This window comes from Dinoponera quadriceps, unplaced genomic scaffold (assembly GCF_001313825.1).
Source record: "Dinoponera quadriceps isolate SergipeBrazil2010 unplaced genomic scaffold, ASM131382v1 scaffold248, whole genome shotgun sequence".
Lineage (NCBI taxonomy): Eukaryota > Metazoa > Arthropoda > Insecta > Hymenoptera > Formicidae > Dinoponera > Dinoponera quadriceps.
The window spans coordinates 809254-828659 of NW_014554606.1; the positions used below are offsets into that span (position 1 = coordinate 809254).

Below are 19406 nucleotides of genomic sequence, written 5' to 3' on the forward strand. Positions count from 1 at the left end.
GATCATCCGGGCGTTTTTGCACATCGATACACGCGGAGTGCAACGCGAAACCGTATCATCTTTGCGATAGCGGCTCACGACGACGGAGCACACGAGTATTTTATTTTACATCGTTCCCCGCGATAGCTTTCTCCTGGGAATCCTCGACGGGGATTCTCCCCCTCCTCCCCCCCCCTCCCNCCCGCGTCTGTCCGTCCGATCCACGGCCTGAAATTACACGCGATTGACCCGCGATTGCGACTGTGAGACAGCGGTGATTTCACCGAGCGCACGTGGAACGTGTGATTTTCGCAGAACGCTTTCTTCGCCGACGATAATGCAGCGTCGTAAATTAAGATTGGTATTCGCGGAGCGCCGGGGGGGATTAAACCATTCGGCGAGCCGCGAGCCGCGCTCCGGAGGGAAAGAAAGCAGGACGAGATCCGATCGACCGGGAGACGAGAAAACGTTCTTCGCTTCTCCGGCGCGAAGTGAAATAATTATTTCGCTCGCGCATCCGCGGGGGAAATAAGCCAACGTGCATTCCCCGCGACACAACTCAGCTCTACGCCGGTATTCCGATAATATTTGTCGGGCTGATTATTTGATATATCGAGCGAGAAGAAAGAGGGAGAGAGATGGAGAGACGGAGGCGACTTGGATATCGAAAATCGTGAACGTCGAGTCACCGGAGAACCACATCTCGTTCCTTCGACGATGCAAATTCCAAATTTGCCCCGTCGATGCGGAACATACGTTACGGCCGCGCTGATACGGTACGAATATTGACGGATCAATCTCCGAATAACTTTAATTCGCGCAATAATGTATACTGTTAATGGAAATTTCATCATATCATCGACATGTCGATATGAAATTCCGTCACAGAATGTTCACACGCGAACGAATAGCAATTTGCCGTAGGCGAATTATGCTGGTTAATATCGCATGCACTTTTGTGTCTCGATGTCGCACGGTTATCGGCCATGATGACAAATTCGAGCTGCGAATTCGCAAAATTACACCCGACTGCCGTCGATCGATTTTTCCGCCTCGAGGGATCGGAGCACCGGCTGTGTGTTGACACACACTGTCGTCGCGCGCGGTTTGGTCTCTCTCTCTCTCTCTCTCTCCCTCGAAGAGAAACGAGGCCGCGATGTGGGCCGCGACCGTGAAAGGAAACCCGCGGAAAACGAGCCCGTAAAGTCTCGCGGAACGACTGCGAGCGGCACGCGCCATAAATTGTACCGCGCGGTTAAGGACGTTCGGGAGGAACGTTGGCGGTGGGCGATTTTAATCGTTGCCGTTGCAACGAACGAACGAGAGCGGAAGATGATACGTCGCGATTAAGAGGCCGGGCTGAAATATTCACGAGATGCGGGCGGGGTCGGATTTCGGGCAACTCGGGTCGAGAGATCGGCACATCGCGAAAACACGAGACGGGACTGTCTCTATTTTCCCTCTGCAGATATTACAGCCTTCCATCCATGCAGAGCTGAGGAGACGCATTTCTCCTCCGCGGCTTTGCAAGCGTCCTCGACAATACGACGCGCGCGGAAAGCGCCGGCAATAATTCTCTCCTCAGCCGCCAGCCGTGCGCTCGCCTTCATATCTGCTTTGTAAGATAAATCTTATCGGATTCGGCCCGTTATACATCGTTACGGACCGTCCCGGGAATTTTATGACAGATCGTGACGGAAGTGCCGCGATCTCGCGGTTAAGGAAATCCGACACGGTTAAGGAAGTCCTTTTATTCGCGCGAGAGAGGTGCGGTGTAAGTCGGATATACGGATGCGAAATGAAGCTTAATCCGGTCGTGGGTGAAAAAAGAAGAGAGAGAGAGAGGGGGGAAAAAAGGTTGAGATATGGAAATATGTCGAGCGCGCATCTCGGATCCCCCACCTTCGGCCGCGACGTTCACAATCGGCTCGTCCCTTCGCGCGGTCCTCCGTTTCCGACATCCGGACGTATCGACGGGGCGCGTACCTTCCTCGTGCTTCTTACGAAAGGAGAAAGCATTCGAGGGATGGGATTTGTGGGAACGATATTTATATTATCGAATCGTTCGCTGCCTCCGAGCGTCCTCGGGGAGAAATGTGCACGGCCTTGTAATAACGGCGATGAAAAAGGCGGAGTGTTTAAACGCGACGCAACCTTCCCTTCATTTCTCCTCGAACAATATTTCCCGCGGACACTTTCTACCACGTGAAAGCGCAATTTTGCCAAGAGGACAGCCACGATCCATCCTTCGGGGAAAGGAAACCACCGTTGACGAAATGGAAACCGGAATCGTGCGGAGCGGAATGAACGGCAACGGTTTATTCGTGGAGTGAACGCGGAGCTAGAATTTCATTTCGGAAACGAACTAAGCGATGTTTCGACGACAAATATTTATTTTTTCGCTTTATAAAATATCTCCTCCCTTTCTCCCTCACCTCCCGTCATATATAATCTTCATTTCCAAGTTTATTCGATCACGAAATGTGAAATCAGCATGAAACGCAACGAGAGCGACGCAATATGTGCAGTGCGCGCACGCGCGCAATCGCGTTATTAAAGTAACACCGGGCTAATTTTACATTCGCTTAGTCGTTTTCCCAATAATAATAACCACGGGGGACCCGGTGTTAAATCGTATCATTGAACGACGGGGTCGAAGGGGAGATAAAGAGGCCGGTGGAAAATAAAGGAAGAGACCGGGTTTAAAAACAATTGAACGACCCCCCCGCCCGGCGGCCGCGGGATGAGAAAACGAAGTCGCGCGTCGAAAATATAATTTTCGTTCCACAAACACATTTTACGCGGCGCGTAATCGTAAGCGGCGCACGCGTGCGGGGGAAAATTTAATTATCGCAATTTCTGCTCTACGCGTCGGCCTCCGACATTAGCCGTTCACTTTTTATTATGCATAACACTCTCGTCACGCTCCGACGAGCGGCAGCGGTGCCAGTCGTTTCGCGTTAATTTCCCGGCGATATCGAAAACACACTCGACCCCGAAACCGCGGAAACCATAAACGCGCCGACCCACGTCGTAGAATCGATACCGCCGCCGCGGAGGCGGGGGAATAATTTATCGCAGCATCGCAGTAACTTGTCGCTGCGCGATCGCCCCGTGCTCTTTAGAGAGCACTGAATCCTCGTGATACTCGATTGATTTTCTTTCGATCCGTTTATGAAAAGGCATGTTGTCGGGAAAGTTATCTCGAAAAGAATGTATCGAAGCCTCTTTTACGTGACGCCGATCAGCTGCCGCGAAATCTCGATATCGATGCGAATCGTTGCCGGTTAGCTTAAAGTGAGGCGGAAAATATAATAATATATAAAATAAGAGACGATTTAACACAAATAGGCCACAAGTCCGGGTTGGAATTTTCTCGTAAATTCGTAACATAACAAGATATGTTCTAATCAGGCGTACCGCCAGATATGCCCTAGTTAGGCATGCCAAGATAGGAGCTAATTAGATTTACAAATCTGGCCGTAATTTGTACGAGCATTACATTTCTACGTAGAGCCTAAGTAAACTTGACTTTATACGGCCTGGATGTAAACGGGGGAAAAATTGTGTGGGGCCTTTTTGATTACCGTTTTAACCCGAAATTTTGGCCCCATATTAAATCTGGTTCGTACATTAAGTCTCCAAGTGGAGAAGACAGAAATAACTTCTTATTCGTGGCATCGAATGAGTACAATAGGAGACCTGTGAAGACTAGATACAGAACAAAATGGACTCAACATGGAACTGAAATATCGAATTAGGAAATCTCTCACCGGGGGTGTTTCGACAGAGATAACACTTTCTCGTCAGCGAATTTTAGTCGGGTGTTTATTTATAATAGTAACATAAATTGAGAGAGGCTTTATTGCCTTATAATAGCGATTAGCAGCGCGCGTTTTCTTGTCGGTCTGGTGGAAGAAAGTTGGTGGAATCCCGACCGGGAAGTTTAATCCCTAATTGTTTCTTTATTCGCACGGTTTGTACGCGAAATTACCAGCAACGTGCTCGTTTATTTGTTACCGTTTACTTGTTCCCTTTATTCTCGGAATAATAATCCCGGGAACTTATTTGCTCTACATCACTCGACAAAGTTAAGCGTCGTAAAGCGTTTTAATGTTTCCCCGACATTTGTAGCACCTCAAAAGCGCGCGGTAGTTGTCGATAGCAATTAATTACGGCGGGAAAAGCGGTTAAAATGGCAGGGTGTTGAAATGTCTCGCGGCGAGAACACGAGGAACTTCCTCGCACGGAGACGAAAAAAGAGAAGAGAAAGAAAAAAGAGAGAGAAAGAGGGAAAGAAATCGACGGGCGCGAACAAAAGGAACGAACGGTGAACAGAGCGGGGGCGAAATTTTATCTGTCGCGCGATCGGCAGCGAACGGGTGTTTAGCGACTCAAGCGGAATGTACGTGAACAGATCGTGAAAATTAATTAGTCGAACTACCAATGCCCGAACGGAGGGGTCGCGATAAACGTCGTGAACCGCCGCGGCGGGCTTTAATCAACGCAGATAATTAATCCCCGCGCGAATTGCAGGCGAGGCACATCGGTTGCATCGATGGCTTTAATTGGGCCAAGGGATCATCGAGCGATTCCTCCTCTATGCCGGTGAGCACTCGATATCAATCGTGAGAAGGAAGGAGAGAGAGAGAGAGAGAGAGAGAGAGAGTAGTTTCTTAATAGCGGCGATCCCGACCTCGAGAGATGCTGGGCTCGCGCGCGAAGCCGACCTTATTTACACGCCCTCACCGTTATTAAAGTTTTATAAAACGTCCGCCGGCGTTATCGGGTCTCCTCTCGTAACAAGCCGACGCTCTCGTAGTCGCGGTCGTAGTCGTCCTGTTGAGTCAAGCAACGCGATCTCGAAAGCCGCTCGATATACCGGGGGAAACGAGCTCGCTCTCTCTCTCTCTCTCTCTCGCGAACATTCGAATCCATCCAATAGGAAATAAAAGCGCGCGCTATGGAACTTTTATGACGACGTTTATAAAAGTTTCCGCCGAAGGTGTGCCGAGGAAAAGTGCGACGTATTTCGTACTCCGAAAGAGTCACTCGCGTTGAATCCACGGCCGGGAACCGTTGAGATTGTGGGAGCAGCAGCTCCTCTCGAGAAATTTTATTAATGTTTCTCGGAGCGACGCGGATAAACGCAGTGGGGAAAATAGGGAAATCTTTTTCCTCTTCTTATTCAAACGACCGGACGATATCACGGAGGTCGTTGCAGGCTCGAACGACGCAGGCAGGTGAAAAGAGCGTAGGCTTCGGCCTCGCTCTCTCGGCCGCACAGCCGGAATGTAGCGCGCGCCCGTCTCGACGACGACGCCGGCGGTCGGCCCATTAGCGCTCTTAAACTCGCGGTCTTTACATATTTACGCGCTAGAAAAGCGTCCGACACAACAATGGCGGCATATAGCGAGGCGTCCTCCTCTCCATTAATCACGAGCCACTTCGCGCAATGTAATTTTAACATTTATATTCATCCGCCGACGTCAGCAGAGGCGCGTCTGCGCGCGAGGGAAAACCGAAATTCGTCCTGCCGCTGTAAAATCAACGCAATCCCAGGCTGCGTGAGGTGCGCACGCGCGCGCGACCTGCCGTCTCTTTCGTTCGAGATATTTGGCGAGTTTCAGGGGATAAAATTGAATGAAATTTGCTCGACTCGCACGAAGTAAACTAATCCCGGGGATACGTTTGCTCCCCCGTTTGCGTTTTTAATCATTCCCCGGGATTCCTGCAAACGCACAGTTCGCTGCTCCCCCTCCCACCCCCTCTCTTTCTCTTTCTTCTCTTTGTCTTTCCGGTAGTCAACCGCAAGGTGCAGGGTTTAGCGAGCACAAATAATGTCCAGAGGGTTATTTGCCGAAGGCACAAGCAAAGCTGCGGAATTTAATCGCGTCACGCAAGCGGAGCCCCGCGTTTAACCCTTTCGCGGCGAACAGCGCCTTTAGGCGCTCAGCTATAGATGCTCATTCTCAGCGAACAGCGCCGTTCGGCGCTCAGGCAAATTTACCCGCGGCGAACGAACAGCGCCAGATGGCGCCCATCCGGAGCCGCTCTCTTCGTACGAAGGCGCTGTTCGTTTGTTATCAACAACTGCCATTAATGTCCATTAAGTTGTTTTTGACGTGCTAGCAGCATACGCTTCTTGTGCAAAGGTTTTTTTTACATAGTCAAATATTATATACACACTGCGTTCGGAACGACTCGCGTATTTGGTCCGCGCGGTCGATCTGGCATCGGCTGCTTAGAGCGCAACTCTTTCCAGAGCACTCCGCCGCGAAAGGGTTAACAAAATTTCCCGCCGGAATGGAAGAGAGGCCGGCGCCCGTTTGAGTATATCCCCGCGAAAATCTATATTTTCGCCAGCAGGGGGGGGGGGATTTTTCAGTGCGAATAACGAGGAATAAAAACGGATTGAAATGCCCGGAAATCCCGTAAACGCAACTAGGCAACTAGGAAGCTTCCCCGTGAAAATGAGCATAAAACGTTGGAAATCAGCTCGCGGAGCTGCCGGTATAAGTTAAATATTAATATGTTTCAGCAGTTCGAGGAAGCTTCGAAATATATACGGTGTGTATTGGGGAGCGAGTTTTTGCACTTCGACCCCACCCGTCCGGGGGGAGAGGGGAGGCGACCCGTCGTTGAAGGATGGCAAAACGATTTCTAGATTTGTCGCTCGCCGACAAGAACGATGATCGATGACGCGCGCGCGTCTTACGAGCGGCAAATCGAAGAGAGTCCATGGGGAGGGGGAAGGTTTTTCCTCGCGGAAACTTGAACGCGTCGTCGGAGTTCGCCTTGTGTATCCGGCGAGCGGGAAAGCAGCGGGGGCGACGGCAGTCGGGCCGACCTGGCGGGATTTGCAATTCAAAGCGAAAAATAAGATTTCCTGGTGCAGCGGCACCGCCGTCGTCGTCGTCGTCGTCGGCGCGGACGACTGGCACATGCCAGTCGTTCCTCCCTCGCGCGCGTCCCTGAATTTAACACCCGATAACTCGTAACTGAATTAATCGCCGTATATTAACGAGAGAAACTAACTTCGTCGCCGGACGGTTAATGCAGGGCTTAATAATGTCGACCGCGGAAAATCGCGAGAAGGTCGTCCGTGGAGTTTTACAAAACTCTATCGCGCACATGCGCGCCTTCCCATCTGCCCGATTGTATGTTAATTTGTAAAGTTCTGACGCGACAGCGGGAAGAGGAGAGAGAGAGAGAGAGAGAGAGAGAGCAAATACACACAGCAATTAACGTTAAACGCGTCTCCGTTCGACGCGGGCGACGACGAGCTCGTTGAAAACCCTGAGACGAAGTAACGACGTCCGATTACCCGGTATTATTAATTCGGTCATTCGGCCGATTGTCCCGCGTCAATAAAAGATACGTATCGATCGGCCAAGTTAATTGCACAATCGGCGGAGTTAATAAGAGCGGCGTAATATAAATTTCCGCGCGAGACATCCGCCGGGCGCGCAAAGACGCACGGCGTCGCATACGCCGTGTTACATGACGTGCGATAGTGAAATGACATTTAGCGGATAATTACGTAACCCCCCTCCCCCTCCCCAGCGTTCCAACGTAGGCGGTGGTAATGCGAATGGGATGACGCGTTATACACGAAGACCAACGAAACTTCCGTCCCGCGTTCTCGTAATATCGAGATGCTGATGCGGCGTAAAACCGCGACTACTCTTTTGCCACGTGCCCCGTGCGGAAGAGCGCTCCTTTTAAGTGTCCGGCTCTCCCGGTTGGTAAATGAAATTCAATTTTACAAATTAGAACGCCGAGATCAGCGTCGACTCAGGTTTCGCCGTCAGAACCGGTCTCGTCGAGTTAACACCTTCTATTTCTTCTTCTCCCCTCCTCCCCCCTTCCAAACTTCACGTTGGCGTAAAACCGTGCAGATAAGAGCCTCCCCTTTTAATATGTTCTATGGATTTTATATTTCGTATACGCGCAAAAAATCTCGGCCAAAAAAGAGCCGCACGCGGCAACTTAAGTGCTTCTGCTGTAGGTAAAGGTCAGAGGTGCGGATAACGAAGCGGCTCGTTTTATTTTAGCACCTCACGATTAAGAAGCGACGACTAAATATAGAATAATAATAATAATAATAATAATAATAATAATAGCCGTAACCGCGTTAGGGCGGTAAAACGCCACGGGCATTACGTTATTGCGACAATAAACGCCGCAACGAGCGCAAGATCGTTCCATTAGAGCGCTTGTAATCCGGCATTCGGTCCGCATTGTAATTTCGGACAGTTGTTCACACGCGTTACGGCGGAAATAACAATAATATTCGCCTTCGGAGTAAAACATCGCGTGCGTAACGAGAGCGCGCGCAGAGGACGGAGATAAAACGCGGCTGACCGCGGCCGGTCCATTATGTAGGAGCGTGTAAAAGCAGAATCGAGGGATGTGGCCGCTCGGCGACGATAATCGCGATAACCGTCCGGTCAACGCCATTTTTCCGCGACACACACACATATATATATAATTTGCAAAGAATGGTGGCAAATAATTACAATAATGAAAAACTAACTGTATCGTGCATCACGTGTTATGCATTACAACTGTTATTAAACTCTGCTTTCAATGTACGTATAATTTATGTTAGATGAGGAAGGAATGAAGGAACACGGAGAGCAACACGGTTCTCGCTCGTCGACAGGGGGAACGCGATGTCGAAGACAACACCGCGAGGCTCTTCCGCGAGGATGCTTAATTAATACGAATGTCGGTTACCGTGTTCCCCCAGCCGTGGTATAATCAAACGCCGGCCTGTTCGCTTTCTCTCTCTCTCTCTCTCTCTCTCTCTCTCTCTTTCTCTCTCTTTTCTTCCCGGAGCGGCGAAATGTCGGATAATTCGCGGAGTAGCGGTACGCGCGAGGAAATGCAATTCCAGAACAGCGACGGCGGGGCAGCGAACGCGTGCGCGCGTCCCGCCCGCGCATAATTTCCGCGTGAAGTCGCCGAATATTAGATTTCTTCGAATCTCCCACGATTTCATGCAACTAACCGCGCGTGCGCCGTTAATTGTTTTCCTCCATTGTGCGCGTCGTCTACACGTAACGTCGCTTCTCCCCGCGACGAGCAACGTCTCGCGACCCACCCCGGCGTGGTTTTATATTCACTTCGCGCGGAGGAAGACGCGCCCGACGCAATAATACCATGAGTAATTACCGAATTTGCATTTTTTCCATTTGCGCGAATCGCCGGGAATCGCGTCGTCACGCGAAGCGAAACAACGATCTGCGGCAGATACGCGGATGCTCGTGTAATCGAGAAAGGCATTTCTCTCTGTCGCGTTTCAGCATCTATTCGCGCGCAACGTTCGCCTTCGAAAAGTCGCGGCTTCCCTGTTACCCCTCGCGCACTCTCTTCTGAGAGAGTCTTATTCCAGACACGTATCTTGAGTCGAAATTTTTATTACGCCACTCTGACGCTCCTAAGAACGGCTTGCTCCTGCTTAAATGGCCTATAAACGGATAAAAAGCCATTTTCACGATAGTGACGCTCTTATGAACTTCTCTCGTGAACCTTTAATTCTAAAGGCTTCACTTTAACGCTATCTTAAAGAACCGGTTTTGACGCTAAAACGGTAAGAACGGAAATTTAAGGCATCAAAGCAGGGGTCAAAGTAGGGGTAAATTATATTGTTAAAATTGAAATTTCGAATCTATTTTACTACCTTAGCTTCCACTGTTGCAGAATTGAAGGTTCACCACAGGGTCAAAATGTTGACTCGGGATCGAACGCTAAATATGCCTTACCGATTCTCAAGCTGCCACAACTATATATACATAACGTTTCTATGAGAAGAACAGAATTTGAAATAAAAAACTGCTTAATATCCGCTATCCATTTAAAATGGAGTCCTTGCCTCGCAGAGAACGAACGAAAATTGATAGAAAATTACAGTCATTTTCGGCGCCGAACATATTTTATGCAGTACAGCAACATGCATATCAGGTTGTTATCCTTGATAGTACAGTAACACTTATTAGAGAAATGGTCCTCCTACTTTTGTGGTTAAATTCTAACCGGCGAATTCGTGAGGTGCCGCGCTGATACCCCCGGATAATCAACGTCGAAAACGGCGGAAGAACGTGAGGAAGGAGGCGGCCGCATCCAAACAAATCGTTAACGCCGAGTGTCGACATTACTCGGGAGAAATCCTGGACCAAAGGACTGGCTCCCGGAGACGTCCTACGTACGAGCGCTTCCTCTCACGCCGTTTCCCGCCCACGCGTTGCTTGACGCGTCTTCTGTGATCCTCTCTCGCCTCTTTAGATTTTCGAGGCACTCGTAAAAACACGTCAGACGCGTGAACGCGCGTCTGCTCGCGTCGTTAACGCTGCTCGAACAGCGAGTAAATACTCGTGATTCTAAGCGATACCGTATTTCCCGTCCAATAAATTCACGCGCGCTCACCATCTCTTTCTCTCTCTCTCTCTCTCTCCTGCTCGAGGACGATAAGCCGGCACGTAGAGCAACTTTGTCAACCCGTCGACGTACCTTACGATATTCGCCGAATGAAGAGTTCCCGTCGCGGTGGTGCACGTCGAGCACGTTCGTCTTCTTGTCGTCACCCTCGGCGAGTATGATACGACGACGATGATGGGAATTGATTCGGTTAAAAGTCCCAGAAGTATATTCCGTCGTCGCGCCGCTCGTCGGTGACGACCAGGAGAAGGACGACGTTCGCGATAACGGCTCGACATTTCAATGGATTTGACCTCACGCCCCAATTAAGGGGACAATTGGAGACCACAGCTGTTGTCGCGCTCGCTGCAATCCGTGGCTCGTAAATATCGAACAGCTTTATCAGTTTTTAACTTCCAGCAGTCTCCGACGGCGGCTTACGATTCTCGGAATTACGTTCTCTCGAAAGGACTCTCTCGCGGAACGGGAAAGGGGGGTACGTGGCGCATCTTACGCGTTAGCGAAGTCGTTAGCGCAGCGTTCGCGGTACCGGGTTAGAAACGGGGAAATTTCGGCGGAGAGGAAGAAAGGGCGCTCGAAAGGACGGCGGAAACAATGAAACAATGAGTGGGACGTGTTAACTCGGCGAGAATGTTTCCACCGTGGCGCGATGCTATCTTGGAACACGGGCCGACGATCTCCAAAGAACACGGAAATGAGCAGAAAAGCACACGCTTAGCTTGTATTTGCGAAATTTAAAAAGTACAGAAGGAAGAAAACGCGCACAGGAGGGAAGAATCGGGAATATTCTCGGATGGTCGGGGAAACGGCAATGTAATTAGCGAGATGTGCTGAAGGAAAGAGATAGAGAGAGAAAGAGAGAGGGAAAGAGAGAGGGGGAGAGAAAAAACCCCGTAATATGCAAACACGCGTTATACATTTGGTTGTAAAACGGATTAAACACAATGAAGTTGGGAACGCAAGCTGTTGCGATTCAGAGGCTCTCGCACAGTGGTACCTGAGTGTATATTTGCGAATAAAATCTCGTAATTTCTTTATTACATGAAAATATGGATAGAATGTGACAGACTAAAATGAAAAATTATCTGTTGTTCAAAATTTCGAGGGCCACACAAGTAACTATTATTTATCAATAAATTGAAATGTAATCCTGTCATAAAAAGCGATTAATTACGAACAACAAACGAGTATTTTTTTATGATTTTACTTACTCTTGCAAACATCAATCTGTAATTACATCAGTAAAATTCGCATACTTAAAACTCCATTGTAAATATTATATATTTGAATGGCATGATAAAAATCATAGAATAACTGAAATAAAATTTAACAATAAAACAAGAAAATGTGAGAAAATCTGTGATATAAAAACATAAAGTTTATCAGTTCTTGTAAACATTTTAAGCATCATTGGAGATGTCGATTGATTAATTACCGTTGTTAACCAAAAACTATTTAGTTTCCGTATCTTTTTCCATTATCCACGTACCACCTTTTAATATTTACAATGTCAAAGCTGAATATTTTAAGGAATTCTGCAACTTCTTCGATAATACGCGATGAAAACGTGGAACTGAAGTAAAATTTAACATGTGTGTACCGAAGTGACGGTATAGAATGTGAAAATCAATTTATTCCGAGATAACATAACAACAAGTTGCGCAACAACGTATTAATACATTCGAGAGTATATCCTGATTTCAACCGTTGCGCGATATTATTGATCGAAGAATTGGAATATCTTACGTTATCAAGTATACTTCGACTCCTGTTATAATCGATCGCTACGCAGACCCGTCGGTAGTGATTCTCAATTGTGACAGTTCGCTGCGCTCCCAACTTCATCGTGTCTGCCATTTTAACCAAGTATATATCTAATACATTTCGATGGCGCACCGGTTGGCGTCGCTCCCCCGAAGAAAACGAATCTCGAAACGGAAACATTTGCATGTAGATCAGCCGCTCGAATAATCCCTTCGCCAGGAGCACGTGTAACCGATGCGCCATTACCGCGCGCCAGCCATGATCGTTCTTATAAAAATTCCCGATCCGCGATACGACACGAACGGCGTCCGAGGGATCATCCGTTCCCGTAGGATACCACTAACGTCTGAGGGATCCGCAGGATGATAACACAAAGAGAAAGAAAGAGAGGCTCGCCTCATTTAAAATAATTGGTAGAATACCAGATTTTTAATAGCGATATTAAGGGAACGTAAGTTCATTATTTATTGAAAAAAGAAAAAAAAATACTTTCTTATAACTTTACTTAACTATCTAAGCGACAAATATTAATTTCGAGTGCGAAATTAACACAAAAATCCTTAGTATCACAGTAGTTTTTCATAAAAAGCTTAAATCGGGCTTGGAAGGAATTAAAAGTGTTAGAAACGGGACATTTACTTCGTGGAACGCGTGTAAAAAGTATCACATCTTTAGCTGCGAATATCTCAGCTTCCGAAATGGTCGATCGTTTTCTAATCGTTTACGGACGGTGTGGTTAACGTTTCTTCCGTGGATGTACAGCTAAAGTTTAAAAAGATAACTCTAAGGAAACAGGTTCGACGGACCAAACCACCTCAAATATAATTTATTCCGTTTTTCCTTCGCAGATGCGGCGATCCAACGGCGTGAGTCACGCGAGGCTCACACGCGGCGTAGCCGATACGCGTTTCCGCAACAAGCACAGAGCCGCTATTTGGCAGGCCTTTCTATTGGCAATAAGTGAGCGCGTGCGAGGAGGAAGAGGAGAGTAAAGCTCCTGTCACAAGCTCCGCCTTGAAATCCAATTTCGAGCCTTGGGTTGCGCCTTCGACTCTATTTTCGCTTGTCGCTCTCTACTACCCGCGAACGTCTATAGTGTTCTCCTCTTCGGCCGCGGTATGCTGGGTGCTCTCCCTCATCCCGACAGAATTTTTCTCGGCATTCCCCGCGGTGATGCGCATATTCCCCCTCTCCCCTTCCCCCACTCGCCCACTGTATTCGGACGGTGTTTCGCAGACCGTTTCGACTTAATTAACGTCGAAGTTATCCGAGATACGAGGAGCTTCTTGTATTTTTCTTCCCTTCCTTCTTTTTATTTCGCGGAGCTTACCGAGCTTTGTTGAGTTTTTTCTTTCCCCCTTTTTTTTTTGCAAAACGGACTCTCCTCCTCCCGTTATCCTCGGGAAGTTCATTCTCTCACAAGCGAAAATGTCTAATTATAATGTCCGGCGACGCGTTAAACCCCCCCCCAATAACAATTACCCTGTGCCATTTTGAAACAAACAAACAAGCCGGCCTTTTATTACCAGGAGCCCGCGGATGGTCGATTAAGTGCACTTTACGATTTCGAGTGCGTACTCCAAAGGTAGCGGGAAGAAGCAGCTGTGCGCGATATTTGAACGGGAAATACGGTCGCGATCGTCAATAAATATCCGACATTTTCCAATATGACCTGCGCGCGGCCGGCGGCGAGGAAACGATCGGGAAGGATAACGGCGAATCGAGGTAATTCCGAGTCGCTCGTACGAACGCGACCGGACAAAATTATGTTATCGTCGACCGTTGTCGTTGCATTATTTTTGCTACTCTATGATTGGACCTCATCACGCAATAAGAAACCGATATTTCCCATCGCGGGCGTCGCAACGACGCGATGTCACGCGATGCCAACGTTGAAAAGTACGTTGACACAAAGTAGCTCTTCAATTTCATTGATGAAAAGGAGCGTTGAATTCATCGGGGGGGATGCACCCTCCGCACAATCTCGTTTTCGTCGAAAAACTGTACGCGTAGTGTTTCGTAATTTTCTTTTCTGTCGCAGTTTACAAACACAACCCGGTCTCTCTCTTTCTCTCCGAAAATTACACGGGATTTTTGAAGCTCGCGTGTAATTCGACGCGTGTTTTCATTAACGAGCGATTGTGTGACGCCGCGCTTCGTTAACATTCGACTGCTCATTTTTCGCGTGTTTTCCCGGGACAATAGCGCGCCATCCCGGCGGAGGGACGCGCTTTTGTGAGACGCGGGCCACTCCCTCCCCCCTACCCCTCGCATAAAGGCCGCCGCCAAGGGCTTAATGCGCCGGGATATTCTCTTCGACACCTCCGTCGCAGAACTGACGCTACAACAGCCGCTCCGGCAAGAGCAAATAGCAACCTTTCGAGGTCTTGTAATTTTCCACAGACGTCAGACGCCAAAGAGAGCACGGATAACAAAGGGGATTAAAGACAAGCGCCTTTTTTCTTCAATCCTTTGTACGTTTCACACGGATCGATCGAAAAGACGATGCACGACGACTGGTGAGAAACGATGCAACTATGTATGAAAATGACAGTTCCGTGGAAGGTTGCGCAAAATTATGCCGCGGGGCATCCCTCGCGACAGATAAAGTGTTCGGTCGTTGAAAGACGATTGTGCGACAACGGTGTGAAGGGAGCCTTAATTCTTCCGGAGTGAAAGTCGCGACAGAGGCGTGAAAGAGGTGCCCCGCCGCCGCGCTGTTTGCCGTGTCACGCTAATGCTCGCGGCAGGTAGAATCAGATAAAAAGCAGTTAATCCATCTTATGTCACGCTCGTTGCTTACAAGCGTTAAATTACGAGATTTACGACCGCCTCCGGCGTATTGATTACGATAAGTTACTCGAATCGGCAGCTTAAGCTTTTTACCGACCGAGATTCGATCTAAACCTGCAATAAGCACGACACGAGAGAAATGAGCGGGAGAGGGTGTTACGTCGTCGTTATGAATTCTCGAGTCGACATTTTGATACCACGGTAATCCCGCAAATTCCGTCGCACCGTGAAGAATCAATGGGTAATTATCAGATGCAGAATTAAACGAGGCTATTGTTCCACCTTGATGCTACGAACGTTTATTCATCGGTGTTCCTTTCATATCGAGATTTGTAGAAACATTTACGTACTAAAATATCATTTAATATCCAACGTCGCTGAAATATTTAATAAATATTGAATGTACGTAGACTACCGAGATAATCGAATATTACATGAGACTCGGGGATAAGTTCTTTTTTAAGGAATTAACAAAACGGCACCGAGTAATTCCAGTATCAAAGGACAATGGGTAGCCCTTCTGCGGTATATTGTACCTTGGGATTCTCCATTGTTACGTCCTCTAAATTCGACGGGAGCTGCACGGTTAATGAAGAAGCAAGATTTCGGTTCGGATTACGAGAGACGTCACATACCTCTCAATAATGCGAACATAGAGTCACGAGCGAATTATTGGCTCGATACCATAAATTATCGCGCATCGTTAAATTAATTATCGATCGCGGCGCAAATCACATGCGAGATTTCCTGCGGACAGGATTAAATTTCTCGTCGGATATTTGCGCGCAGATTACAAATCCGCTAATAGCCGTGGAGAGAATTCAATTTCACGTAGGCCGAGCCACGTTCTCAACCACGTCGAGAATCTCGTCTCGTCGGAAAGGAAATATTACAGCTTCGTGACAACCGCGTAATAAAAAAAAAAACATAGCATCTGCACGTATCTCTCTCTCTCTCTAATGGCGTTGCACATAATTTTAAGTCGCAAGTGGGCGCAGATAAAGCGCGCTCGAAATATATTTGTCGACAGGTCGAAACGGAACGTCCCTAATTAGCTGCGACAAAATATTGAATAGACACACAGAGAGAGAAAGAGAAAAAGAGAGAGAGAGAGTTTCAGTTCTCTCTCCGGCGGCCACCACGAGCGCTCGGTATTGCTAATTGGAATTTGTAACGAGTCGCGTACAATGAATAGAGCGAAAACGGGTTTTTCCCGAACACGCCCACGCAAGTTACCGCGAGAGAGCGGCGACATTATGTAAAACACCGTTGGACGGTTTTTAAGAACACGCTCCTCCGTCTGTTCTCTCTCTCTCTCTCTCTCTCTCTCTCCCTCTCGTCTCGCGCTTTTTCATTCGAGCGCCTCGACGAGAGCGATTCGCCTCTCACCGTTACGCGCCACGGCGTTTGCATATCTGAATTCGAAGAGAGGGAGAGAAGAGTTGCGACAGGTAATTGCTGAAATGTATCTACTCACCTTCGCGTAGTCGATTTTCAGTGTACAGCAGCCGGAGTAAATGTCCGCCCCGTGTAGCGCTTCTTTCACTCTTGTGGCTGACTCCACCGAATCAAACGTGATCATCGAATCGCTCAGTTAAGGATACGCACGTTTCGTTCGCAGGTGGAAGTGACTAACCGACGATCATTGCGTCTCGGCCGCTCGCGACGGGCGATTCGCGAAAATCCGCTCGAATCCGGACGATTTCACGCTTCGGCTTCGAATCCGGATACGCGACAACCCGATCCGAGGAGAACGTTGCACTTAACAAGCGTTATAATTCATAATCCTCGAGAAGCTCGAGGAACGTCGAACGCTCACGCATCGTGCGTCATAATTAATTCGGCAGATAATTGACACCGTAATGCATATTACTATCGCGAAATTCGCGGAAATTATTCATTCATTCGCTCAGCAAACGGCACCGGCCGTTTTCGACCCATCCGATACCGTTTCGTTGTTACGCATTCCCCGCGTGTCCCAAAGCGAAATAACTCACCGTGCGGAAATAAAACCGCATGCGAAACTTCGCACAGGCGGATTATAACGTGCGCGCGCACACGCGCTGCTATATGAGGCGATCGGCGAAACACACGGTAGAACGTGATGCACTGACAACACGGGAATTTCGAGCCGCGAGTTCGCAGCGGCCCGGCAAACGGTCTACTCTCCCACAAAGTGGCCGTTGCACAATGTAAATGGCGATAAAACACGGCGTGACGCGATACCTAACGAATTTATAGGCACGCGGGACGCACGGCTTGGACTATTATCCGGATCGTAATAGTCCAGAATATATTCCGTCGCGCGGAGGTTTACGACGCGTTCCTCTCTCTCCCTCTCTCTCTCTCCCTCTCTTCTTCTCACACACATACATACATAAAACATTATCTTGGCGTCGCGCACGGAGCGTTGAACGGAGGTTCGTGCAAGCGGGATAGCGAAGAAAAGAGTTTACGGTGAAAAAGTCGAGCCTCCGTCCCGAGCCCTGAATCCTCCTCTCCCCCTCCCCGTTATAAATCTCAATTACACCGGTAACCGGCGCGGTGCATGTCTTGACGAAGTTTCCAGCGTTCGGGAAAAGTGTGTCGGGCGGCGAGTTAATCCCGCGGGCTTCGAGTTCACCGGCACGGCATTGCGCATGCGCGCGCTGCTCTGAGCGCGTGTTACGTATGTAGAAGGTGACCCTTGACTCGCATGCTCGTCCCATGTGTTCTTCCGTTGTCCCCCTCCCCCCTGCCCTCCTGGGGGGGGGGCCGCTGTATAAATCAAATTCGCGTGAAACACGACAATCCGGGCGAACCGACCGTTTCGCGCCGTCTCGTTGTTTGAGCGCGCCGAAACTTCGAACTTCTTGAGGACTTCTTGAGGACGATGCGCGCGTCCGCCGCCCTCGTCGCGCGTTCTAAGCGGGTATTGTTCGACGAGATTCATCTTCATCGACGACGGATCCCGCACGAGAATGAGAACACACGGAGTTCGCGTTTCCCCATTTTTGCTTCCTTTCCTCTCGGATCGAGGTTAACTGCGAGACACTCGTCGAGTCACGGAGATACCCGGCGGGGGAGGGGGATTAATCGGGGCGTGCCTCGAGACCTGTAGCAGCTTTGGGTGAGCATATCCTAAAATAGAGACGCCTTCGGGCTCGGATACTTGCCGAGAAAGGCAAATTGAATCGAATTTCATGAATAGGCCTCTGAATAGACGCTAATATGGATGTCCTTAACAAGGCTTGCGGTCATAGGACCCGGGACTCAGTCAGCCAATTACCGAAATAGGTGAGGTCTTGAAAGAGACTCGAATGAAATTTACCATAAGGTCGAAATGAGACTAACATTTGACTTTGATTCTTCCAAATCGTACTCAAGTGGAAAATTTTACGCAAACCGGTTAGAAATCCGCATTGGAATTTTCTTACAAATTGGTAGCACAACAGAGGATACGGTGTGATCGAAGGTACCAAAATAGAGTCCGGTTAGAATAACAAATATCTCGCCTCCAATTTGAAGGAGTGTCGCGTTTCTGTGTGTAGGACTTAAATAAGGAAAATTGTGCCGGGCCTTTCCTATCTTAAATTTCTACTCGGCTATATTTGCCAGTGAAGATCGAGGAACTTCATTCTCTCCGCGCGGCGAGAGAGCCGCAAATCGCGAGCAGTCGCGACGCGCAGACTCGTTCCTCCTCGAGAAACCGCAAAATACGTGCACGTGCGTTGCTGCAACGGCTACTCTGCGGGGAGAAGAGACGATTTCACGCCTTCTTATTTTCCTCCCGTGCGTTCACGGGCTTAGTAAATTCCGACTCCGCGACTCCGGCCTCGGGCATCAGCGGTCGCGTTAACACGTATATCGCGAGTAACAAGTTTTCCACGGGTCCTGTTAATCTTTTATATACGAACACGCAATATCCGCAGTCGTAAAATAGTATTACGCCGCGCAAAGGGCATACACACACACACACTATCCCGCGGCTAGTACATCGTCTTTCTCCGTGATTTACCGCGAGAGGCTGGTAGCAGCTCGCTCGCGAACGCCGTGGAATTTAAAGTGTTAATTTACGCGATTGAGATTTACACGTGGTGATTCCCGAGATCGGTGTTGGGCCAACAGATTTGTCTGCGACCGAGCGTCGCGCGCCCGCCGCGATAAAACCTCAGTACCGAGCCTTCGTAACGAAAAAGGATATTCTATCATGGCCTGCACGCCGTTTTTCTTGAAGATCACGATGCGCTGCACCTGTCCGGTGTTCGCCGTAATCGCGTGCAACACTTCCTGCAACAGAAAAAGGGAGAAATACATTTACCAAACGGACCGTTCGGACGCCACGAATGATTCAGGGTGTTACTGTTTCCGTGTTTTCTCGATTTAGCGAACGGCGCATCGCCTCTCGTAGGTAGACTCTACGAGAAATACTTGAAAAGTACCTGAGA

At 48.8% G+C, this 19406-nt stretch overlaps 1 protein-coding gene across 2 annotated transcripts in view; it reads right to left on the reverse strand.

The window, feature by feature from the left end:
• LOC106752363 (heterogeneous nuclear ribonucleoprotein L) overlaps positions 1-19406 on the reverse strand; it is a 184728-nt gene that overhangs the window by 100396 nt on the left and 64926 nt on the right. For both annotated transcript variants that reach the window (XM_014634020.1, XM_014634019.1), the window contains exons 4-5: positions 19163-19248; positions 16457-16553 (exon numbers count right to left, since the gene is read on the reverse strand). In XM_014634020.1, coding sequence (XP_014489506.1) covers positions 16457-16553; positions 19163-19248 — 183 coding nt within the window. The remainder of the gene's footprint in view (positions 1-16456; positions 16554-19162; positions 19249-19406) is intronic.